Here is a 26,503-nt window from a genome sequence, read left to right as displayed (position 1 = left end):
CACCAGGGCCTCTATGACGTTTTTGATGCTATCGCGTTCACTGCAGGTGTCTTATGTAAGCACACACACTGGCAACACATGAGCAGACCACACACACACACACACACACTCACTCATTTACGCCAGTGATGTTTCAGCTTTAAAAGCACGTAGCCCATCTCATGCACAGTTGGCACTGTGATACTGTGACCAGCCCATATTGGCACCACCTGTTCAGAGGGGATTCATGGCACCAGCATTTAACATGTGAATCACAACTTCATCTGTGTTGTCTTCATATCTGCCACAATTTTAAATAAAAAATACATCTGGGAAAGTAATTTCATACATGTCGATTATTTGTGTAGCTGCTATCAGGACCAAAAGTCACTAATACAACACAGTATGTTAGAAATCTAATTCAACAACAACAACATCCATTTCTTGTTTACAAAATGATGCGTTTTTATAGTTTTAAGATGGGAATGCAGTTAGATGTTTTTCTCTCTTTCTCCCGTTCTCTCCACACACACACACACACCCGCACACACACACACATCACACAGTCTGGTGAGCTGTGTTAAAGTCCAGGCCCGGTTCCCATTGTGCCGGGGTTTTCCACTTAGACACATTGGCATCGGAAGCCTCTGTCGGCCTTATGTGAACTCTCCTACAGACCAGAAAACACATTCAGAAAATAGTTCACACGCAAAACACACACACACACACAAACACACACACAACACAATGTGCTATAGGGGTTTCCACAAAGTATGTCTAGAAAAAGCACCTAACACACACACACACACACACACACAGGGTCAGGAAGTGCAGCCAGTGTCTTTTGGCTGCCGGTTCAAACCTTGCTTGTTTGTCATGAGACCAGATCCTTTATGAATGTCCTTGCGCCAATTCAGTGGATGTAGAGTGACTGAGAGACTACCGACTCCAGGAGCAGGGGCAAATGAAGTCCATTGTGTGTTTGTCTGTGTGTATGGGTGTGAGTTTGTGTAACATACAGGGGTGGCTTAATTCGAGATGTGGCTCCTCTCTACGGGAGAATGGCTAAAGAAGGAAATAGAATTGTTCACGTTTCCTGAACTCCATCTTAATGTGTCACCTCTTCTTACATGTTTGTTTTGATTTCGGTGTACATGTCATGTAGGCTGTGACGTATTCTCTCTCTCTCTCTCTCTCTCTCTCTCTCTCTCTCTCTCTCTCTCTCTCTCTCTCTCGCGCTCCCTTTTTGTCTCTGGTCCTCGAGAAGAGCGTGAGTGAACTTTATTTAGTTTGTTCAGTCGGTCTCGTTCTTCTCCATTTTCCCAGGTTACCCTGCACTATGTTTATTTATAGCAAACATCTGGATAATGTGGAGTTTTTCTGGCAAAATCTACAACACAAATGTCAATATTTGTGTTTTGACTCAGGTCTTTGTTGCCCTTGGCCCTAACGCCATGACAACTGATTATCAAGATTGTGGGGCAGTCTGCAGAACCGGGGCGCCTCATTATGAACAGTCAGGATGATGAATGTAGAGCATTTGATTCAGGATTTAGGATTTTTCTGAATGACTGAATGAGTGTGTGATTGTTGATGATAAATATGAAATTACACCGATCTGAATTCAACTTAGTAGCTTGTTTCTTACTTTTCCTCTCTAAGCCGTTGCCGATTTCGGCCTGTAAAGCTCAGCGAGATATAAAATTTTTTGCTACACAAGATGCCTGGACTGCATCCCGATCACTCTCATTCTCATCCTGGCTGTGATGATCATTGTCGGTGGCATTCTGTACTGTCAGTACCAACACTCCTGTGTTTCCAGTGTTATTCTAGCCAATCCCTAACCAGTTCCAACAAGAGCTGATTGCTGCTGCGGTCAGGCAGCTACAATAACTCTCCCACAGCCAGTGAAGTGGAAGCGGTGGAAGTGCACCCTAATTCCCTTCTTACCGTCCGATTTCTGTCCCATTCCAGTCGAGGGGACAAAGACGAGCCCGTCCGGTCACACGCTGGGTAAAATAGTGACGTTAGGTTGGAGGGGCTTGGTTAGGTTATCACGGGATAATCCACAGAGAGGAGAAGCAATTAGTCTCTCTGTGCTGCAGCGACAGTGAAGGCAACGCATCTCCTATTAGAAACTGGAACAGGAGAAGACACTGTGGCTGTACAGAAAATGAGTGCCGCCTCCAGAAACACACATTTGCACATAATTTGCACACACATTAATTATGTGAGGGGCATAATTAGACAATTTAATTAAAAGAGTTAAGGTTTTGATATGTAAATGTTGAGCATAGGCTGCACACACGCAAAGAAAAGGATGCAGGCTGCTGTTTTTGTTGCCACTGGGCAGTAAAAGAAGAGAAATGCTGGATGCGGCAGGAGATTTGTGACAGTTGGAGGCGTCAGTGCAGCAGGGGCCCCACAGGGACGGACAGGGAGACACGGATCCATATCATTGTCCCTATGAACCGGGGCTCCCAGGAGATTGTTGCTTTAAACAAATCCCCGCTCTTCCTATCTCAGTCACAACACTCCCACTGCTCCAGCGCTGCCGTCCAGTGTGTGTGTGGGAGAGCAGCAGCAGCAGAAGCAGACTGTGTGTGTGTGTGTGCTTATGTGTGTCTGTGCGTGTGTGAGACCGTTTCAGAAACAGACAATGTGGGAGAGACGCACTTATGACTGGGAGTTCAGTTGGACGTAGCCCAAGACAACATGATATGATGATAGTAGCTGTTGTGTTTGACATGATACAGCATGTAAACTATCCCTCAATTATTCAGTCTCCTCTCTTTCCGTTGCCTTTTCATTTTCAGTCATTTACCAAACAAATAACTCTCTAAATGCTCATCTGCAACAACAGCACCTCTAAATCTACTAACCATAGGGTGCTTATAATGTCTCGGCTAATTAGCATCAAACTAAACTAGGATGAACGCTTCAGTTCCAATGCAAATTCCCTTTCCTGGGTCTTGCCCTGGGAGCTTGTAAGTACGTGGCCCCAGTGAGCAAAGCAAAGCAAAGCCACATATGTCTTGCATTTAGACATTAAAGCCCACTATTATGAGATTAAATCAGGCACTTGTGATATTTGGTTCAAATCTCTGCTCCCACCAGCCCGAGTCACGCAGAGGGAACGTTCAAACTGATACTGTGCGCTCGCTCTGCCAAACCCTCACAATCAAGCACGATGAAAAGGAAATGAATCAAGGTGTTTTTCCCTGAATTGTTGCCAAAGCTCGCCAAGAGTCCAAGTACTCGCCTATCTAGGATGGTATCACCTTTTTAAAGCTTCAGGTTGAAGGGGCAGAGGCCTGGAGATAAAGTACTTTCATTGCAATGCTCTGATATGTATAGCACGAACACGCACACACACAAACACACACGCAGGCATGTTTCTTGTTCAGAGAAGCTGGGAAAATGCTGATATCACCGTTTCAGCACTTTTGACAACATGTTTTCCCGGTCCCTGTAGTGTTGTCATGGTCCACACAACATCAAAGACCTGACTGGCAGGCAGATTAAACCGTTTAGTAGTTTTTAGAGTGCAAATATTCGTCATCATGTGTGGGGATGTATCATAAAGAAAGAGGCCCTTGGTTTCCTGCTGTAGTGTGGCGATACAGGATATACACATTTCCACTCATCAGTCCAGTTCCCTTTGAAAAGCTCTTTTATTATGCGTGGAATATAGTTACATGTGCTGTACAATAAAAATCACAAAGTGGGAATGGAACCTGCAATATGTTAGTGTTAGTTAGTGTCAGTATATGTGAGGAAGGGAGGAGGGAGGAAGAAAGAGAGGATAGAAAGAGGAAATGAGAGAGAGAGAGAGAGAAACTTCCCCAGAATATGATCAGGTCGGCTCATTTTGCCCTGTACATAAGTTCATGCCAAAGTAGTGCAGGCCTCGGAGGGGGCATCGGTGTGTGTGTGTGTGTGTGTGTGTGTGTGTGTGTGTGTGTGTGTGTGTGTGTGTGTGTATGTGTGTGTGTGTGTGTTGGAATATGAGCTTGCATGTCTCTGTCCTGCAGGGTGATGAATGATCGTCTGGCCTGCAAGCGACAGCTCAGCTTCTAATGACTAACTAGCAGACTGACTGGCCTTAATGAAGGGACAGCAGAGAGCACACACACACACAGACACACACACACACACACACACACACACACACACACACACGCACACACAATAGCACATGTGCAGATTGAGCTTGCTGTAACTGTAAAGGTATATACAGTAAAGTACACAGGCTCTGTTTTCCTCCTCTCCCTGGTGAAAGGAACACATGACACAAGTTGTTCCAGCATGTCACTGACACAGAGTCTGATTGGATCGTGTTACTTTGGCCGAAGCCGCTGTGTTCTCCAGGCTTTGAATTTGACCCTTGATCAGATCAGTGCACGTTAAGTATTTTTTCCTAGTTCCTTGTTTTCCTTTCCAGCTCTGAGTTCTGTTAGAGCCTTTCACAAAAGTTTAAGAGGGAGAGAGGGAAAGGGAGAGAGAGAGAGATAGAGAGACGGAGGGAATAGAGACAGACAGAGCGGGAGGGAGAGAAAGAGGCACAGAAGACATGAATGGAGAGAGAAAAAGAGAAACGGTCCCGTTACTACCGTCAGTCGGCCAACTGGGCTCGGTCCAGTTGCGAGAGGGGGTTCTGGAAAAAGAAGCCATCATCTGCAAACCATCATCCAGCATCTGTTCTTGGACGGCGTCTCAGCACCTGTCACCCATCCCCTCAGTGTGACAAACTCAAATAAACATCCAGAAATTAATCACACCATTACAGCTGAACCCAGCAGCTATCTTCCACTTGCTTTTCCCATCCACCTATTTTTAATGACAGTTTCTGCAAAAAAAGGAATTCAAGCAGGGTGGGTTTTTTCTTTCCCCGCTCCTTTTCCTGCTTTTTGCTTAATTGTTATGAGGTGCACGTGTGTTCCTAGCTGTCAAAAGTTTGGGTGCGGTTTACAAGCTATTTAGTCACGGTGCAGTGAGGGAGGGCAGCACAGTTGGTGTTTCATAGCTGGGTTTCCCTAGAGCTCTCTCTCTCTCACACACACACACACACACACACACACACACACACACACACACACACACACACACACACACACACACAAGCATTCAATCCTGACAAACAGAACTAAGGAGAGTTTCATGGCCAAAACCTGAAACTGTGAAAATTTGATTCAGTTTGCATCATCTGTGTGTGTGTGTGAGTGTGTTAATTTGGAATAAACACGAAAGAAACTGTACAAAAAATGCTCTGGGTGTGCTGGAGTTTTATTGTGCCACTTCAGAGCCTGGGATTCAAAATGGCACATGGCTAAATGACAGATTGTGGTGTTCCAGTCTGAGATGTGTGAGGTAGATGCTGGGCTGAGGGAGAGGTTTGCTCCGGCCATGACGAAATCCCTGAACCCTTGAGATTTCCTACACCCGCTTCAAATGTCCTGGCTGACTTACTGGCCTGAGGAGACTGCATCCGTCTCATCCTTGAACGATAGCTCCAAATCCTCTCAGAAGAAAGGAGAGAAGAGAGGAGAGGAAACGAGCTGCTTCCATATCCAGGGAGAACACTTAGCGATGAAGGCCGCCGAGCAGAGCCAGGATCGCCGATGTCCATGCCAGCTCTGAAACAACGACAGGTCCAGAATAAAGAAAACTCTGAGGTCAAGATCCCTGCTGGCAGGAGGAGCAGGGAGGCTGCACAGCACTAGTGTGTGATTTGCTCGGCCACATCAATCTGATGACCGACCACGTTGTGTATACTTTGGTATAATTTTAGGCACATTTGTTGTTTTTGTCGTTAAAAAACAAAACAAAAGCCCTGTTCTCTACAGTGCAGCCTGCTGTAGAGTCCGGACTCTACATCACCAGCTGATCATCTTACTCTCCATGCTCTCAGACAGCCATAGGTTCTATTAATTACATTTATTTCTGCAGTTTATTAACAGATACTAACAACAAATTAAACATACCAAAGAGCATCTAGCAACCTAAATATAACCAAAGCAGGCCAAGACCAAGGCCAAACCATGCTTGTCTCTTCTCTTCTATCCTATTCTGCGGTTTTCCATGCTGCAGCTTTCCATGGCTTTACTGCGCTGCAGGTGTGTTTATGGTGCAGCAGGTGCTGCTGGCTGCCATGCTGTGCAGCGAGAGAGGGAGGGTGTCATGGCCAATAAACCAGGGAAAGAACCTCTCACACATGGCAGCGGTATTGTAGGCCTCTGGAAAATCCATTTAAACACTCACCCAGACTGACACATGCTCACAGCGAGCACAAAGACCTGCAGTCACATAAATATACAAACGCACACACACGAGGAGACACACATATGGACGCAAGGAGACACTCTTTTCCGTTCACATTCACAAAAGGACGCAGACATAAATGCGTAAATATTAGCACACATGGCCGCTGCACCAGACCCTACATCAAATACTGACATGAAAGAGGTGGAAAAGATAGTTTGAAAGAAGAAACAGTGCGGTGAGGACGAGGATGAGTTCAAGGCCTTTTTTGGTGCCGCAGGGATAAATGTGTCAGTGTGTTAAGTGCAATCGAGTGTGTGTGAAAGTTAAGATGGTGCTAAAAAAACTGAACAGATTTTTTTTTTTTCAATTCAAACTTTCCCCCTCTGAATGCTGCACTCATGTGAACTTACTTTAACACTTACATTAGCACTGTGATGCTCTCCCTCTCTCTCTCTCTCTCTCTCTCTCTCTCTCTCTCTCTCTCTCTCTTTTACTGCACCGTCTCCTTCTGTCAGATGTTTTCTTCTTATCTGTCGCCCCTGGTTACCATAATAACTTCTTGTTCTTCAACCAGCAAACATCGCTGATTGCTCAGAGAAACCTTTGCCAGGTGGACAATCACCATTTTAAAATACTTAAGACACAGTGAAGCTCAAAGCTTTTAGTAGGCTTATCAGAACCTGTAATTACACTTATTTCCCATCCCACTCATTTTCTCTCTCTCTCTCTCTCTCTCTCTGGGTTTTACCTGAGCTACACTGAGCCACGGCCTCTCCGACGGCCCGTGTCGTCCCCACATGTTGCTCTGAGTTCATCTTTCCTCGTGAATCATTGTACAGTAACGACCAATAACATTTTGGTACCGACTCCCCTTTCTGTGCCCATAAGGCTTCTTGTGTAATTACTATATTTACGTCCTGTTGGATGGAGCCAGGCTGGCGGTCACCTGGGTAGCTACGCAGGTATTCCTGTCGTACTGTGTAATTTTCATTTTATACCAGGGGCAAGCTCAATATTTGCATTCCACCACAGGACGAGCCTCCCCGGAAAATTCTAACTCTCCCACCGTATGAGACTCGCAGCGGCTCTCCTCCTGGGCCCCCCGACCCAAACCCCGAGGTGTGCTTTGTGACCCCTGAGCTGCCATTACAACACAGGCTGAACAAAAAGGGTTAACGCTGTGTTGTGTTTTTGCATAAGCGTACAGTGTGTGTATGTCCACAGGTTATGTCAGGTGCAGTTGACATCTCCATACAGAGGGAAGAGAGACGAGTCACTTCCTCCTCAGGCTTTGATGTCGAGCCTCATTTCCTGTCGTCACAGCAGTAGAAAGAGCAGTGGGGGGGGGGGGGGGGGGGGGGGAATGGTGTTCTTTTGAAAGGGCTGCCTTTGTTTTGGCTAGAGGCCTCTCTCATTACACGCAAAGTAGGACTTTTGCCAGTTGGGATTGTTTGAGCGTCAAAGTCATCTAAGTCGGAGCAAGTTGTACATTTCAGCCGTGTTTTTCCAAGGTTCATTTTACGGATGACTTCTGTGACATGGGAAAATATTACGTTTCTGTACAAATGAGCCCTCATTCCACTCAATTGCTTTTCATTTTCATTTGTCACACACACACATACACATAGCCTTAGAGGACAGCAGCAGCAACAGAGACCAACATCTACATTTGTTACCCAGCTGTAACAAAAATTGAGGCTGAGAATCTTTAACCGGCCTCTGGGGAACACAGCAGAACATTCTGTTATTGTTTTTCGGAGAGGAAATAATCCGTTAACAGTAAGATGCGCTCCGCTGGCCGCCTTATTTATTTATTTTCAGAAGCAATTAAGGTCCGTTAATTAAGCCCATAAAACGCAGGCAGGAGTTGCGCTGCAGGCAAAGCCGTACCTGGCACATATCTAGGAAATGAAATGGTAAAAGTTTAATCATTCATTTGGAAATGGAAAAGGCAAGTCAACAGTGCGGACCTGGACTTAATCTGTAAGGGAAATACGTTTAAGTTGTGCTTTCTCATTCATGCAGCACAGGGATATTTGAGCTCTTTTCCTATTTTTTCGTGACTACTTACCCGTTTCTGTTTGAATTACCTTGATGCCTGCACCTGTGTCTGGAAGTAGATTGAACAGAAGTATTTATTTCATATTAAAACACCTTTTATGTTTCTTTTTCACCTGCCTGTCCAGCTTTTCCCTCTGTGCCTATATTAGTTTTCAAGCGTGCTCCTTTTATTGATGCAGCTTCATATCCAGCAGACCCGGTGACAGATCAGTGTGTTCATGCCTGTTCTGTAATAGACTGACAATGCTGCAGGACCAGAGGGCCCACGGATCTGATGCACCACTCTGAAATGTGTGTGTGTGTGTGTGTGTGTGTGTTTTTGTGCAAACTGCTCACTCGTATCTATTGCGTACATGTGTGTGCTTGCATGAATGAGCATGTTTTAGTATGTTCTGGGTTGATGAAAGGCAATGTTTGGATAAGACATGTGTGCGTGAGTGTGTGTGTGTCTGTGTGTCTGTGTGTGTGTGTGTGTCTGCAGTCGTCTAGGGATCAGCACACCTGTAGGTGGGTTTTCATTACAGCAGTTCTGAGTGATGGCTTGGCCTATGGGAGCCCCTTGTTCATTGTCATCTCCTTCCACTTAATTAGCCCTCACTCATAGGTTAGAAGAGGCTACTGAAGGCCCCCTTGTGTGTGTGTGTGTGTGTGTGTGTGTGTGTGTGTGCGTGTGCGCGTGTGTGCGTGTGTTTGAATGCGTGTGTGTGTGTGCGTGCGTGCGTGTTTAGGATTGATCTTTGGAGTTGATACACACACACACACACACACACACACACACACACACACACACACACACACACACACACACACACACACACACACACACACACACACACACGCACACACACATGGATTTTAAACACACACTCTATCTACACCTTGTGGCCTTATCAGCAAAGCACCTGTGCATCATTTGAGGACAGATTACACTGGCACAGGCCGGCTCTTGTTCCGCTGATAATTACACCTTAGTAGTCGTGCAGAAACAGCAGCACACAACCAAATGTCATCATCTCTATCAGGGACTTTCACTCCGGGAGATTAGAAGTTGACCCGTTACTGGAAATGTTGTAAGCAGGCCTCAGTGTTGTGAAACGACACACAGCTACACTGCAAAAAATGCCTGTTTGAGACAAAAGGCTTCACGTTTGGAGACGAGACTGAACGCAGAGACGGACTGTGGCGTCTTTTCTGTGACATATGTCTGCGGTGCTTTGACACACGGATGCAGAATTTACTGATGTAGAATATTAACTGTTTATGTTCTAGATTTAAATGTTCTGTCACTTACCTGGAAGAGAGATTTTGGATGAAGTTACATTTGCATATTTATGAGATGCTAAGACAAACTGACATTGATACTATTCTATCCTGGACTGAAGACAAAAAGACTTGGAGTTGACTTGTCGGTAGGTTTCTTTTCTTTTTTTTACAGTGCAGAACGTTCTCCCTCTCTCTCCCTCTCTCTCTCTCTCTGCAGGTCGTTCTCGGCGGCGTGTGTGCTAGAGTTAAGCTGCTTATTAAATGACATCGCTATACCCCACCTTGAGCCCGGACCCACTTGGCCTCCAGGCGAGGAGCGAAAGAAAAAGCGTAAAAAAAGAAAGGAAGCGAAATGGGAGCAGAGGGAAGGGAGGTGAGGGGGTGAGGGGGGGGAGATATGGTGATTGTCAAGGATGAAAAAAGTTTGACACAGAGACACAGGTGGTGTGTGTAGGAGGATGTGGGGTGTGTGTGATTTTATAAATGAACTATGGAGATTCCAGTGGGAGTGGGAGTGGGAGTGGGCTCTCCCTGCTAATAACGTTTCATTTAGCCCAGTCGCTCGTGTTTCTGCTCTGCGCTCCCGAACTTGCACCCCCACCACCACCACTACCCCTGCTCCACTCACATGTGTTCTGGCATCGCTCCGAGGCTCAGGGGTAGTAGTGGAGGAGGAGGAGGAGGAGGAGGAGAGGGTGGTTTAGCTCCTCTTCCATACCCGCTCTTAGACCTGTCAGGCAGGCGGCCAGGGAGTAATGTGGAAATGTGGCTGGCTGGCGTCGACTTGATTAAGTCTGCGCACGTGTCTCTGCAGAGAGGAGACCCCGGGCTTAATCACCCTGCGCCCTGACACTCTCTCCTCTTCCTCCTCCTCCTCCTCCTCCTCTTCCTCTTCTTCGTCTTCGCTCACTTTCTTCTCCCTATCTCTCTTTTCTCCCTCCTCTGTCTTTCTCCTCCGCTGCCTCTCCCTCCGTCTCCTCCCACTCCAGAGCTGAAGGCAGGAGGATTTTTTTCCCTCTCTCTGCGCCCCCCGCCCCTTCCTCCCCCCTTCCACCCTCCCTCCTCCTGTTTTTTTTGCTGATTTTCGTTTTTCACTCCTTTTTTTCCCCTGCCCTCTCTGCTCCCCGTGTGTAACTGACTTTTCTTTTGTTTGTGAAGCGCGTCTTTCACTCTCTTTCTCTTGCTTTTTTTTCTCCCGCTGCCCTTTCTCTCGCTCTCTCCCCCTTCTCGCTCGCACCACCCCTTTCTTTCTCCGCCGTGCATGGGTTTGCGGCTCTCTTTGTGCACGTATGTGTGTGTGTCTCTATGTGTGTGTGTCCTTATCTAAGCGGACCATTGCAAATTCACATGAGCTTTTTTTTGTGTGTGTGTGTGTGTTTTACGAGGTGCAGTGTGGAGGACACGCACCGATCCTAGCAGCTCCAGGCTACCTTCATGTATGAAATGTCCTCCCTCATAGATTGGCTGAGGTCCAACAGCAGCATAAACACAACTCAGCTCCAGATCCTACACACGCGCACACACACGCACACACACACATACATCTACTCAGCCTTTATGTGTCTTTATGAGCGCCGTTGTTTTTCTTCTGCAGTGGCATTAAGGTGAAGTGGAGTGTTGAGATTTTGAATGTTGAGGTCGCTCATAGTTTGTGGTGAAATGGCTCAGAACAGAATGAGTTTGAATGATGTTTAAGAAAATATTTATTCAATCTATTCAAACATATAGGCAAACACACACACACACACACACACACATCCTTTGCAAACACTAAATGATTTTTCAAGCAGCGAAAAATATAAAAGAAAAAACCTGCAGTGCAACACATTAATGCCTCTTATTTCCTGTTTATTCTCTAATTCTCTTACTATATGTCGCTGTCACATAGCAACATCCCTATTAACTATTATCCATGTTGCAGTTTGTGAGTTAATCCTGCATTCACTTCTCCTGCTCCCCACTTTTCCTGTGAAACACGTAACACAACTTAGCGGCGCTTTTCCAAAGTTATTGTTGGCACGGAGGACATTCTGTATTGAAACACTATATTAAGTGAAACATAAAGCAGTCATTTTGTGTCCTCATGTTTATAGTGTAATATAGGAGGGAGCTTGTGTTGAACAAATTACAAAATCGTGAGTTTGGTGCCAAAAGAAAAACTCACAGGTCCTAAACTGGCCTGAAGGCTTAGTTTGATTCGCCCTTTACTTCTGTAACACGTTTACATTAACACGCAACACACTTACACACCAACCACACAGTATGAGACTAGTAAGCAAGTGTGTTAGTGTTGGTTGCTCAAACTTGACGCAGAACAGACTGAGAGTAGAAGTGTGTAAGTGTCATCTTTGCACATTAAGGTTTCTAAATGGATCCCTGAAAATAAGAACATGGCAATGAATGGCAAGAATCAATAGCAATGCAGCTTTAAGAAGTTTTCAGCTCATAGTTGTAGCTATCTGGATTGACAATATCTGCTCATGTGACACCATTGTGAGGTGCTGCAATGAACAGGAGCACACACAATGAAAAAGTTATATAATTTAGCTTGTTTGAAACCAGAAGGAGAGAGAGGGAGAGAGAGAGAGAGCTGAGAGTAAACAAGTGGCCGGTGAAGGAACTTTAACATTGGGTAGGTCAAAGAGAAACAAATCTTTTTCTCAGGGCTTGGTACACCACAGCAAGGCGTCCTGACAAATTGAACTTGGTCTCGTGTTTGACATGTGTATTTGTCCTGCTTGTTTGAGACAATAGTACAGCGGGAGGCAAGGAGGTGTGAGTTTATTTTTGGGGAGTAGGGAAGGCGGCACAAAGCGGCCCTGAGCTGAGATGGCATAGCTCTCCAAAAGCAACAAGCCCAGTCATCCTCAGTTTTCCTCACACGCCCTGAGATGGACAAGAAGCCTCTCTGCTGCGCGTACGTACAGCGCACACACTCTCAGATACGAACATACACACAGCGGTAGAGTGGCGATGCGGCCTTTCTGTCCTCCATCCATCACACGCACACGTCGTTATCCCAGCGTACTAAATGATTGTGTAAGTGTGTCACGCTGGCCCCTCAAAAGCTCCCACTGTTCCCACCTCCACAATGCGGTCCCAGCAATCCAACCCATTGCGCTGATAATTTGCCCTGAAAAAACTTGGCCCGGGCACAAGCCTCTCAATTATGGCTTTGCACCCCTCCGTTCCCAGCGCCTCATTTCAGATAACCGCTTTCATAACCCAGCCCTTTGAAAAGCAGCTCCCGATAAAATCCCACACTCCTTCTTCATCCTCTTCTTGCCCTGAACGTTCACTCTCTGTAAATTCCTCTTCATCGTTTCTGGATGGCCGCAGCCATTAGCCACGCCAACTCGACAGTATAGTTATCACTGCTGTGCAAACGGCAAGAGAGAGACGCGCCGATTTCGAGTTCGTTTAGGAATACGACAAATAAAAATGCTTCTTAGCTCCTGCCTGTCATTGAACGCTCTCTCTGGGCGTTGAGCCAGCAGATGTGTGTGTTTCCCCGTCCGTCAGCGTGGAGAAGTGTTGAAAGTCGTTATTCATCATATTTATTATATTCATGACACTGGCTGGCAGAGTGTGTCGTGCTATTAGTTCAGTTTTGCTCGATTGGTGTTCAACTCACTTTAATCATAACAACTGCCAATGCCCGTGTACGTTCCCTGTGTGTGTGTATTCTATTTTGACCTTACATTAAAGCCAAATTTACCCTGTTAAATTTGAGTGAAATGGTATCTTTCCAAAGAAATTCTTAAATTTGTAAGTTAGTTTGACCTATAATCGCCATAGGTTACGGCTCTCTTGTGCGACACACCGCACGTACGCGTCCGTGTGTGAGTGCTTACTCTTGTTTGGATTTGGAGTTTTTATCGCCGAGGCTTATGAATTGAACACTGTGTTCGCTGTGTTCCGTTTGAAAGTTGGCAGCCGCTCTCCTGTTTTCAACATTCTGGCCCATTGTTTGTTCTCCTACTCAAATTAGATTATGTGTCTCTTGAAATACAATCTCAGAATCAGCAAAATCTGGACGCTCACTGTTGCAGGATAACACAAACGCCTCTCAAACGGCATTTAACCATGGAGAAACGATTTCCAAGCATATTTCAATCATAGAAAGAAAATACTTACAATAACTGTGATTGTCAACGGGAGCGATACGGAGCGGAAAACTGTACCGATGAAACATCCAATGAGCATGAAGGGGTGTCAGTGACGCCTGTGCTGCCTCGGGCCTTCACACTATACATTCAAACAGCAATCCGACATTCAGATCCACTGAAAACAGTTTAAATGCGATAGAAAAAGATAGGAGTTTAAGGGATCGAACACAGTCCCCTCATACACTCCCAATGTTGTACCTCCACTGTACAAACCAGGGCCTCTGATCATCTTTCACCTCCTCCTGGGCCTGTGAACTCTTAGTGTACAGTCATTCGATCCTGCTATTGCAGCGAGCAAGGAGCACTTCCTGACCTGGACCGCTTACACACAGAGAGGTGGGATCGAGGCCCGGAGTCGGCCTCTTTAATGGGAATAATGTCGGAGCACTCGCCCTTGTTTGCTGTATGGTTCCAAACTGATAGCGATTGTCAAAACGCTCCGATCGGCTCTAAATGAACCCAGAGTGGGAATGCGACCCTTTTGACCCTTAAGGCGGCCTAATTCACACGTTATCATGTTTTCCTGTTTGTGCAACTTGTGTGTTTGGACTGCTGGTGTAATTGCCGTCCAGGCAGAGACAGAGCAGGGGACGGACGCCAAGTGCTAATTGCACAGTGGACCAGGGATGGAAGCAGTTCAAAGCAGAACCATTAATATTCTTTGGTTTATTTACATCAGGTCTACCGGACGACTTAATGTTTTTGCTTCTTTTTAATGCTTCGCCTTCGTTTTACTGGGAAAATTAATGAAGATGAAATCAAACCCAGAGCTGCGTTCATCAGTCAACCTGTTCCCACCAATTTCCTCTGGACATTCTAAGATGGCGGTGTCACACTTGGCCGCGTCGCTCAGTCTGAAACGAACATTCAGTCACTTTGGTTTGTTTCTCAGCGCAATGGCGACTCTGAGGAATGAAACCCTCGAAGTCTGCGGCGTTCTCAGGCGTTTGTAGGAAGGAAACTCTGACAGAAATGAACCTCATTTACGATCAATCTTTTGTCAAAGATTTCTGCGTCTTTGTTTGTCACGTTTGTTGTAGCGTGTAAATGCTCATTGTGGTGTACAGTTTGAAGTTTATAGTCGGTTGTTGCGGTCCTAGTTTATTCCCTTCACACAGAAATGTGACCAACTCGTCCAAAAGCTGCTGTGTCAGCTTTTGTTTGCCTTTGAAGTCCCTCAAAGCTTTTATGAGACTTCTGGTGTCCTGGCGCTGCAATTGTCAACTACCTTGTCTTCCATTTTCCTGTCTCAAGCTGTCCTCGCTCCTCTCGGGGGCAGCCCCAGTCTCTTACAGCCTTTGTAACGACTGTATACACAGTAAGTGTGTGTGTATATTCGTCTTGTGTAAGGGGGGACGAAGGGGGCCTCTGCCGGGCCCCCGTCAACTCCAGGACCCCAGGGAGGAGATAAGAGCTCACTGTCAGGCATTTTCTCTCTGTTTTCATTGAGGATGGAAATGACTCAGTCCACAACAAGTCAAATGAGTCTCTCTGTCTCCCGCTTTGTACGTGTCTCTGTCTGTCCCATCCACACGCACACACCCATCTGTCAGGGTGACTGCTAACAGAAACAGAGGCCACTCAGTGTGGTTTACTCGTACGGTGTGCCTCGCACTGAAAATCCATCATTCCTTCACTAATGGCTCACACTGTTAAAAACCACTAAACACACTTAGAGGCTGGACACACTCCAACCTATAGACGGGGTGCAAGTTGTTCAGGAATGCACGGAGAGACGGGAGAGAGCGGCGAAGAGGTGCGCAGGCGTCGACCAAGCAAGAGAGACGGAACGCCGCGCACGTCTCGCCTCTTCCTCACTGTTTCCCTCACTCGTCCTCTTCACACAGACAGACACCCACCGACTGCCATTAGCCTTCAAGGAGACAGAGGACTCCCAAACCTGAAAACAGGAACAGAGAGGTTACTGCTGCTTAAGAAAGGCCTAATTAAACCGCAGTCTCAAATGTGACGTGAAAGAAAGAACGAGTCTCTAATCTGAACCCGTTGACTTCTGAAAGGGGAAGTGAGGGAGCACAGGTCACCCTCTGTCTCTCCCTCCCTCTAAGTCCTCTTCCTGCTGGGTCCGTCCATGGTGAGGGTTAAGCCAGGCTGAACGTGGGCAGCTCTGTGACCGCCACCTCCAGCAGACCCTTGCTTCCCCCTTCTCTCTCTCGGGCTCGTCGGTGCTAATTGTCTCTGGGCACACACACACACACACACACACACACAGATAGACACACACACACAACGGAAAGCGCATGAACAGCTTGACCAACCACTGGGCTCATGTGCTTGGATTATCGGTGCACTATGAAAGAGAAACAGGCAATTTAATCCAGAAATGGGTGGCTGTGGTGGGGATAAGAGGTGAGAGGAGGTGGGGCGGGGAGGCGGCGGGGGGGGGCTTTGGTGCGTCCCAGAGAGGGTCCAGTGCGTAACACACACCCCTCACCTCACCACCCCACAGTCCCCAGGAACCTCCCCACCCCGGCCCGGCTGCAGGACCCCCTGACTGGCGGCAATAAATAGATTCTTTCTCTAACATGCTTAATCCTGCTAAACAGCAACAAATCCTATTAGGCCATGAATTATAAATCCTTCTTCACCACCTCACCTCCTCCCCCTCCTCCCCCCCAGCAGAGAAACCCAATCACTCTCCCCTCTCTCCTTAACAACACGCATGCACACACAGACCCACAACAACACACTAGATGCGCCATCTCATGCCAGCATAAAGAGTGTATGTATAGAGATTTGGGCCGAGTGCTTTGCTGTCGTTTCTTCAAGATGCTGATGCTTGTGTGTCGATGTGTGTGTGGCCTGTGTGTGTGGCCTTCTAGTCCCACGCTTGACCCTCTCTGTCAGATCTGTTGTCTTCAGTAAAGTTCAACATTTGACAGAAACTACACAGATGGCTTCATGTTTCACCACATTTTACATTTGTCAGGTTTTCATCTTGATTCTCCGCCCTGTCAACGTGTTTTCCAGTGAGTGCAGATTTTCCAGTAACACTTGGATGCTCCCTTACACGAAGTCTCCTCACCCAAAACCTTTAATCAATGTGGCAGTTGGAGTGTCAGGAAGAGTTCAACAATCCCTAATAATACGCTGGACGTGTTAGAGACGCCGTCCCCTCCGGTCACGTCCTCCCCAAGCTAACTAATGAACATTTCAAGTTATTGCCACCGTGTATCACCACAGAGGGAGAGTGATAATGAGCTTCTCTCTCTCTCTCTCTCTCTCTCTCTTTCTCTCTCTCCCTCTCTCTCTCTCTTTGTGGTGACATAGCAGCACACATCAAACATGTTCTTCTCTCTCTGTGCTCTCTTTGTCACCGGCCTCTAATGGCCGCTGGGCTTTGATCTGGCTCTCTGTTTGCTAATGTCTACAGTGTGTCCTGATCTGGGTCTATTGATCTGCGAAAAAGGGGACATAAAAACTGGAGCAGAGACATTTTCCACCACCCCACCCCATTTATTGTTGCCAGTAGAGACGAGGTTCTCAGCGGGTCACGTTCGATCAAAGGATGCAAATAAATGGAGGGAAAGACGGGAGAGGATGAAGGACAGAGAGAGAGGAAACTAATAGGAATGTGCAGACAAGACCTTCATACACACACACACACAAACTGTTTTAACACTAGTATTTGAGTGATGCAGCCTTATAATTTAAACCATGACATCCTTTGTAATGCCATCACTTCCAGATCAAACATTCCTGAAAGAATGGAGTCGTCTTATCCGTGTAAGATATGATAAAGAGGCGTCTGTTTCTGAGAACAGAAGAAGAGGACATCTCTTTGATGGACCAGTCATAAAGCTTATCTCACACACACTCAAACACACACACACACACACACACACACATATTACACACACACAGTCCAGCTGTCTTGCTGGGCCATGACCATAGCACATTGATGTCTAAGGCTGTTTTCTCCCGACTGACTCCAGGGTTATTGCGGCGCACCATGGAAGCACAGGATATTTGACGGTCCCCTGCCAAAGAAAGAGCCGAAGGGGTGGGGGGGATGAGGGAGAGTTGCCATTGACAACTCGGAGATCTCCAAAGTGACCATCTGAAAATGAAGAAAAGGAAAGTTATTAAGAGAGAAAGGTCCAGGGGAGGCCGTGGGGCTAAATCTGTCACAGCTTTTCAGAGGGAAGGACAGGGCCGACCCGGCTCTGCAGCAGCTACAGCTCATAACCCTCTACAGTTGACCTAATGAAGAATAGTGAGTCTGTTGAGAAGAGATGGCAGCCAGGGTTTAATCCTTAGGAAAGAAATACACATATGCACACACACATACACACACACACACACATACACACACACACACACACACACACACACACACACACACACACACACACACACACACACACACACACACACACACACACTACCAACCGCCTCAATAGAGACTGAATCATACAGGGCCGGACAATGGAAAGTATATTGAAGTCGTCGTGGGTGAGATCTGAGCCTCGCTGACTTAAGAAAAGAGGTCCCTGGGATAGAGAGGTAGAGAGAGAGAGAGGTAGAGAGAGAGAGAGAGAGAGAGAGAGAGGGAGAGAGAGAGAGGGGTGAGTGAGTTGGTATCACAGCCATATCCAGCAAGTGTTTGAAAGGCAACATCAACAGTGCGATATGGGAATTACATTCCTCTGGTTTTGCTGCTTGCCAAATGTTGTGCGGGGGGTTGAGGGGGGGGGGGGGGAGGTTCATCGGACAGAAAAAGAAAGTCGATGTTATTCTTTTATCACACGTAACCCGGCGAACATGTGTGCGCGTTTGCGAAAGGCAGGAAACAGGAGGAGGACAAGTAGGGAGTGGGGCACAGTTGTACGGCGATCAAAACCGCACATGTTTTTTGTTTCCTACATGTGTTTTCTCTCCCAATTACACTCAAACCTCCGAGTCACACAGTGCGAAAAAAGGAAGAAAAAAAACCAAAACAAAACACACACGCTCACACACACAATCTATCTCCTCATCAACAGCGTAGCGTGAGGAGGAGGAAGGGAGGGAGGTTTTTTATTTTTTTCCTCCAAAAAACGGGCCTCCTGCTCTTTGTGCTTGGTATTGTTTGTGTGCATTTCCTCCTATAGCCTGGGCAGGACTCACACACACACAGGGCAGGAAAAAAGAAAGCAGAGCAGCAGCCTTTGATGTTCATGTTTTATGGTCCCATGTCAGTGTATTGTCTCTTAAGTCCTTTTGTTGTCCCTCTGCCTAATTAAGACCTCAGAGCGACTTGTTGACTCCACAAAGGCCATGTTTGGGGAGGGGGAGGTGTGTGCGTGTGTGTGTGTGTTTCTGTGCGTGTGGGTGTGTGTGTGCACATGTGGGTGTAACTGCTCTGACTGGGATGCAGCTTGAGATAAATGTTCAAAACAGTACACCCATACACACACCCATACACACACACACACACACACCGGTACACACACACACACACACACACACAAACGCATACTTGTTTTTCTATCTTGGCAAGGACATCTGGATCATCAAGGATATCATCACCACCATGTTTATATTGTCATGTCATCATAACTCCCCTACTAATGAAAGGAAATTAGAAAAAGCACTTAGATGCGTCACAAACCATGACTGTGTATGAAGAGTTTACAGTTAATTATAGAACTCCATCTGAATTCATTTGTAATCATACTTCATCTAATCATACTTTTGTGCTTGTGCACTCCAGGTAATGTCAATCAAACTGCATGTATCCCTGCATGTGTATGTGTCAGATAAAAGAAAACAATGAAACATAAACATTTTTTAACACTTATAACACAAATATTTACCAAAAGTGTAAAGTGTTGTTAGTGCTGCGTTATGGAGCATCACTTCAACCTTAACCTTAACCTTAACCTTAACCTTAAACTTATGCATGTTCTTTTACTATCTATTTTATTACTTATTTATTTATTTATTTATTTATTAATTAACTCATTGGGAGGATTTTAGGACTTTTTACTTTGATCAGTGGGAGGAGAGGGGAAATGCAGCCCACAACGATGAGAAGGGATGATGGTTTTACGCCCCCAGGCAGCACTTATTTTACCTGTTTGTGCTTTTATACCTATATACCTTTTATTTCGTTCTTATATATTGTGTGTTTTACTCCTTATTGCATGAAGCACTTTTACACAAACAGGAAAGCACTTATGCTTGGAGAAGGGGACCAACACCCACTCATTTTCAGGGTCGGACTACTCCAATTTTTAGGCTGATTTTAATTAATTTATCCTTACCCTCCTAATCTTTTACTATTGCATGGTTTTATATTGTACTCTAATTTATATTTATATCTATATTTATGTATTTATTTATAAGTATTTATCCTTTTTTTATATATATGCATGTGGATATGGGTGTGTGTGTATATGTGTGTGTACATACACATATATTCTTTTAACTATGTTATTTATGTATATATTTTATATTTCATATTATTTTATCATTATTTAATTTATTTATTTACACATGGGTATTTATTTATGCCATTTATTATTCTATTTTTAGCGGTCACTTTGCTTTGAACCTGGGCTCTCACTGGGGCGGGAGCAGTAATTTTACAGAATCCAGCTCTATTTTAGTAGACCACCGTGTGCCAGCGCTACACAAACGTCTTGTACGAACAACAGCACTTACATTACCTTACTTAACCTTACCTGTTGCCCCCCCTGGCCCTCTGAGAGCCTTCACATTTTAACATTTTTCTATGTGGATATATTGTTTCATTATTCACACATAAACATGAGGAGTTTTCCCAAATACATTTTAAACACCTTCTGTTCCCTTTCATTTGTTTGTGGAACGCTCACCTGCATCATCTGGATTTCATTTCACAGTACAACAATGTCAGTGAGCAAATCCAACATATAAAGTTGGAATTTACAATACAAAGTGCATCGTAGTATGCGTGCCACTGTAAACTAAACTACATTATGGTTTATTAGGGTTATGCGATTGTAGAAAAGACCCAACTGCCTCATAACACACACACACACACACAGACACGCACACACACACACACACACACACACACACACACAAACACACACACACACATACACACACAGCCCCCCCGCCCCTGACATAAGAATGGCCTCATTCATTTTCTGTTTGAGTGCCATTCGTGTGGAGAAGACCTTATCTCTAGCTGCAGTCACGCTCAGAGTACCGCAAAGAGCACTCATCATCTTTAAAGTGCACACACACACACACACACACACACACACACACACACACACACACACACACACCCTTTGCAATCCCCAGCTGCAGTCTGTACATACATGCGCCATACAAGTATGCGTACAACGATGAGGGGATTTGTTTGTTTTATGTTATTCTCTAACCCTGAAACTCTTAACAAGTAGCACTAATGACAAAAATACACACTAATTTAATATTATAAAGCTAAGCGGTGTCTGGCAGTAATCAGAACCATTCTTCACTTTTCACCACTTCCTTTAACCGCAACCTCTCTCAGCGCCTGTAATGATTCATGTACTTCTTATCTATTTGACCTCAGAAACTATGCTTAGTCCTCAACCAAACCACAGGCACAAAGCTCGGAGACTCTCAGCCCAGCAGCCTGCATGGAGAGATTATTAGTTATTATCAGGCTCATTTACATGGAATCATACTAATAAGTGTGAAATAGGTCGTAATTGAGTCATTTTGAAGATTTCAGTCGTTTGTGTTACGTTTGTTCATTACTTTACTTACTTATGTTAAGAACTTGGTGATAAATGTATGTCTAATAAACAAATTATTCAATGAGTTAAGAAATTATTACCATAAGAAAGTTATTTTTCTTTAGATCCGTTGTGCAAGGCACCAGTTTCCAATTTAATCTGACCTCTTTTTTTTGGAAATTCAACAAGTGGCTCTACAATCACATCCAGCAGTTTTATCAGTTCACTGGCCAATCGCAACTTTCAACCCCCGTTGTGTGTCTGTTGATGCTTCCAACTGAAAACGTTGTCACCAAGCAGCATTTATGGCTGCGGCTTAATAAATGGAAGATGCCTGTTGGCTCCGCTCGTGAATGTGTGCAGCTGATTAATAGTGTCAAGAAAACCCGCAGAGTTCTGGGTCTAAATCCAGAGGTTCAAACAAGAATCCTCTGTGTTCACATGTCAGCTGTTTCTCTCAGCCGGATCACTTTCCTGTCCATCACACACACACGAGCACGCTACGAGTTCACAGTGAGATTTAAGGTTTATCAGCCAGTATTAGGTGGATTTCCTGTGCTTTTCTCTCTATACTGTATTTCACATGAGTAACGTGGCTGCATTTTCTACGCCAGGAGAGAGATTCTTAGTTTTCCGAGCCTTATTTTGCCGTGACCTTTGACTTTGCCGTGACTTTATTTCTCACCATCGTGACTCTCTGGCCGGCGGCTTTGCTCGTAAGCTCCCAAATGCCCGTGGATGTTATTTACTCATGTTAAGACCATTTTCCAATTTCTAAACCAGTTCTAATCTGTGTAATCTCCTCAAAAAGTGCCTGCAGGCATTGCAAAATATCACAATGCGTGTGTGGCTCATTAAGAGGAATGATACACTCGCCTGAATTGTTAGGAGGCTTTGTGAGCCAACTTGGCACGGAGCTTTGTTTTCACACATGTCGCCATCGGGCCCGGTGCCTTCTATATGCTCCATCCATTCACGTCAAACTAGAATACAAAAATACAGTAAGCTGTGTGTGTGTGTGTTTGTGTGTTTTCATAATCATCCGACTCCGATTCAGGCAACGTTTCCACATTAGTTATTTTCATTCATAGCGCACACATCATCCCAAAATGTAGCTGGCAGCCTCAGCACACACAGCGTGCAGTGCACAGCACACAATGTGCCTTCACGAAACAACAAACACACCACATACCATACGCTCACTATGGTATGTGAGTATGAGCTTGTGTGTATGTGTCTGTGTGTGTTGTTTGCATCCAGCAGTGGGTTCTGTTCCAGCGCGGAGCTCCATAGCGGTGGTTTCTCCCATGTGTTGACACAGATGTGCAGCTCCGAGCTCCGAGCTGCGTGCTGTGGGACGTCCCTTAATGCAAACGCAGTCTGCTCTCCCTCTGTTTCACTTTGTAGCGTGTCACAGATTCACAGTTGTGACTGATAAGCGTAGCGCTGACAGAGAGAGAGAGAGAGAGAGAGAGCGCACAGGAGGGGATGATGTGCGCGTTGACACGTGGTGGTAGGTTCAATTTGTATGTTTGTTTCCGTGAATGCATCCTGGTCTGCATGTGTGTGTGTGAGTGTGTGTGTGTGATTTTCCCCCTCAGGGCAACATGTGCTGTGCTTTTGCGTGGCACACACACACACATTGTCCATCCATGCTGGAATGCAGCGAGGGCCAATTAGACAAAAGTTGGAGTAGCTTGGTCAACACAAACCACTTCACGTTTTATTGCAGGGAAACATCTGTAGACTTAACCAAGAGTGTGCCAGAGAAGCCTTTTCTCCTCCTGAATCAGTGTGTGTGTGTGTGTTTCTGTCACAGGTTGTCCCACGCGCAGAGGTCAGCAGTAAAAGTCCTCCGCAGAATGCAGTACTTTGTGGCCAGGAAGAAATTCCAGGTAAGCAAAACGTAAATCCAGAAGAGTCGAGCACAAAATGTCAAAGGAAAGTAAGAGAGGTGGTCGACGAAACTGTGTGTGTTTGTGTGTGTGTGTGTGTGGGACCTGGGGGGCATCTGGAGGAGGGTAGAAGTGCAGAAATGAAGCAACAGATCGAGAGTGAGAGGAGGAAGGAGAGCAGTGTGTGGTGTGTGTCGTTATACAGGAAGAATGGGGTTAGGGGGGAGGTGGGGGGAGGGGGGACCCAAGGGCATATATCAGCTGCAGCGGCACTGCTGTGCGTGTGTGTGTGTGTGTGTGTGTGCACGACATTGTGTGTACTTGCCTGAAACCTGCACCTGCATGTCTTTGTGCTCACTTCAGTTCAGGCGTGGTATCATGAGTAACCTGTCTCTGGGGCTACACTAGGAATTCACTTACTGTACACACACACACACACACACACACACACACACACACACACACACACACACACACACTCAGCAGAATGTGGCCTCAAATAGCACTGGAGTCAGCAGAATACTGTGAAAAAATCTGGCACGGCAAAGTACTTCAGTAAAAACACGATAATGTTTTCGATTTTTGCCGTCGTCTTCATGCTAGGTTATTGCAACGTTCCTATATTGGTCGCGTTTCCAAGACTTTCTATATGTTTTCAATTATGAGTTAAGTGATTTCAGCTGCAGAGGCTGTGCGCCGTATAGCAGGGAAACCCTAAAGAGTTCACCGGGTTCGCTCTGATGCTGCTTGTATCACCGTCATGCTAAACAAGCCTGTGAAAGGATCTTAACATAATGGCCGACATGACCATGCACTTGTCAGGGGAGACACACACACACACACACACAGAGGCGCACTCGCTAACACAAACACGGACTTAACAATGAACCCTTTGCACCCATGGGGGTTGGGGATGTTTGGGGACCAGGCAAGAGAAACTATACTCGACAATAGCTTTTGTGTCACTCTCAACTGCATCTGTTTGTGCGTGTGTGTATCCACAGCAAGCGCGGAAGCCGTATGACGTGCGGGACGTGATCGAGCAGTATTCCCAGGGCCACCTCAACATGATGGTCCGCATCAAGGAGCTTCAAAGACGGTAACGCCCCCCTCTTTCAGCCTCTCTCTCCTCCCCTCCGTCGCCTTGTCAAAGCAAATTACTTGTAACAAATCAAATCCAGCCCGTCGCGTCGTCGCCTCCTCGGATAGGTGGCAGCACCGCGCCACCACGTTGGAACGCCACCTGTTCTTTCACGAAGGAGAAGAAGCCCAACACGTCATCGTCAGAGAGTTGTTTTCACTCTGCGCCGTTGTAATAAAGCGTTCCGTCGCTCCGGTGTGGAATGGCAAGGATTAGCCGCAGTGTGTCACACCATAACCACGCAAATCAAAGTGTTTCCATTCTAAATTCACAGCAGGGGGGTAACTGGAGTCAGCCGGCTCTGTTTAGGTCCTTGTTACCAGCCTGGATGAAGGCAACGCGGCTCCTGCTCAGATATACAGCAGGGAGGGAGATCGCTTCATTTCATTAGGTTCTGATCTTTAGACTTTGCTCAGTCGTTGTTGAGCTGTAACAAAGCCAATCCCCCCCGTGAAGAACCAAACGTACAGTATTCCCATCAGCATTCCTCTCACTTCTCCACAAAGGAGGTTAGTTTGGTAATAAATGCGGTCAAATTTCTGTAAGTGCCTAAAACTTTAAAGTTGGGGCGACCAAATGAATCCACAAGTGATCACTAATTATTGCTTGATTGATTTCCTTTATTATTTCAACCCTCAACACAAGTTGAGGGTTGAAATACTATTCATTATAACGTCAGAGTGATGACATTTATTTTTTAACCCTTGGAGGCAGGCAGCAACTTTAGAATGCTCATTGAAACAAATACATAGCATCAATAAATGTATTGATTACCAAGATACACGTTCAATATTGTCATGTCATTGCTTAATTTTGAGGAATTGTGTGAAATATAAACACAAGCTTCAGATAATCGATCATGTCCGGTGTTAATGAGACTAAATGACCTTCAGCTGAAGCTCAGTGTTTGTGTCTGACTCGTCCCTTGTGTCGTCTCTTCTGTTTGTCCCTCCAGACTGGACGGCACGTTGGGGAAGCCTGGAATGTTCCTGCCAGGTAAATATACAGCAAACAGTCTGGATCTGATAGGCAGCCGTCACTCCTCACTCCCATCTTTGTGTTTATAGGTCACACATATACAAGCTGTGCCAGACTAAATACGAGAAGTCCATATTCACTCTGTGTGTGTCTGTGCGGCTGCGTCGCTGCTTTGATGTGTGTGAGTGTGTGTTTACGTGCATTTCCACATTATGTGAATGTGTGAGTGTATAAACAGGCCTGTGTGTGTGTGTGTGTGCCGATCTATGCGTTTGACTCCTTACCTCAATACTTACTGCTGATATACTACTACTAAATATTTACTATGAGATACATTTAAATCCCTTATTTACACATCATTTAATTTCAGGGATTTTATTGTGTTGCATTTTTTTTGGAATGACCTTTTGTAGTCATTTAACATCCATGTTTAAATTAGTTTACTCATAAACATTCTGTGGGCCCTTCAGTCATGTAAGGGTTAACACGTTGAATATGAAATGAACATTGTAGAGGCCTTTGTGAGGTTAGAAGTTATGTTTACACTTTATTTATGGTGACAACAGTGAAGTGGTACTGCATTTAGGATAAATATGGGTCTGCACAACTCAATCCCCCCCCTAACCCCCCTCCCCCTGGTCCTTCCTTCCTTTCCTTCCTCTGTGCTTCCTTTGCTTCTATTCCCAGGTGCTTGGTAAACAACTCCTGACTGTTTCTGGCCGCTCAAATGGTTAAAAAGTTGGCCACTTGAGATTGAATTAACACAACAGCTCAGCAGACGCACGCTGCACTGCACCATGCAGCCATCATTCACACACACTCCTACACATAGGAATAGAGGCTTAAACTCACAAATGGAATCTTTACATGCCTGTGAAATAGTGCTTGGTTGAGTTCTTGCACTCCCGAGGTGAAACTGCTCAGAAAAAAGCAGAACCGTGGTTTGAGTCCAGACACATATCTGAACTACTATAAAGAATTAACTGTTCACATAAAGAGTACAAAACTGGGAGAGCATATTATATATATGTGTGT

The 26,503-nt window shown here is 45.6% G+C and overlaps 1 protein-coding gene across 1 annotated transcript in view; it reads left to right on the top strand.

Annotated features, from left to right (window-relative positions):
* kcnq1.2 (potassium voltage-gated channel, KQT-like subfamily, member 1.2) overlaps positions 1-26,503 on the top strand; it is a 120,998-nt gene that overhangs the window by 51,866 nt on the left and 42,629 nt on the right. The window contains exons 14-17 of the mRNA XM_076141968.1: positions 8,104-8,109; positions 23,274-23,349; positions 24,354-24,448; positions 25,446-25,486. Of these exons, the coding sequence (XP_075998083.1) occupies positions 8,104-8,109; positions 23,274-23,349; positions 24,354-24,448; positions 25,446-25,486 (218 nt within the window). The remainder of the gene's footprint in view (positions 1-8,103; positions 8,110-23,273; positions 23,350-24,353; positions 24,449-25,445; positions 25,487-26,503) is intronic.

This window comes from Genypterus blacodes, unplaced genomic scaffold (assembly GCF_046128005.1).
Source record: "Genypterus blacodes isolate CSIRO-AG114 ecotype Tasmania unplaced genomic scaffold, CSIRO-AGI_Gbla_v1 ptg000021l_1, whole genome shotgun sequence".
Taxonomy (NCBI): Eukaryota; Metazoa; Chordata; class Actinopteri; order Ophidiiformes; family Ophidiidae; genus Genypterus; species Genypterus blacodes.
Note: the sequence above shows the minus strand (reverse complement) of the source record. Positions and strands in the feature narration are given on the sequence as shown.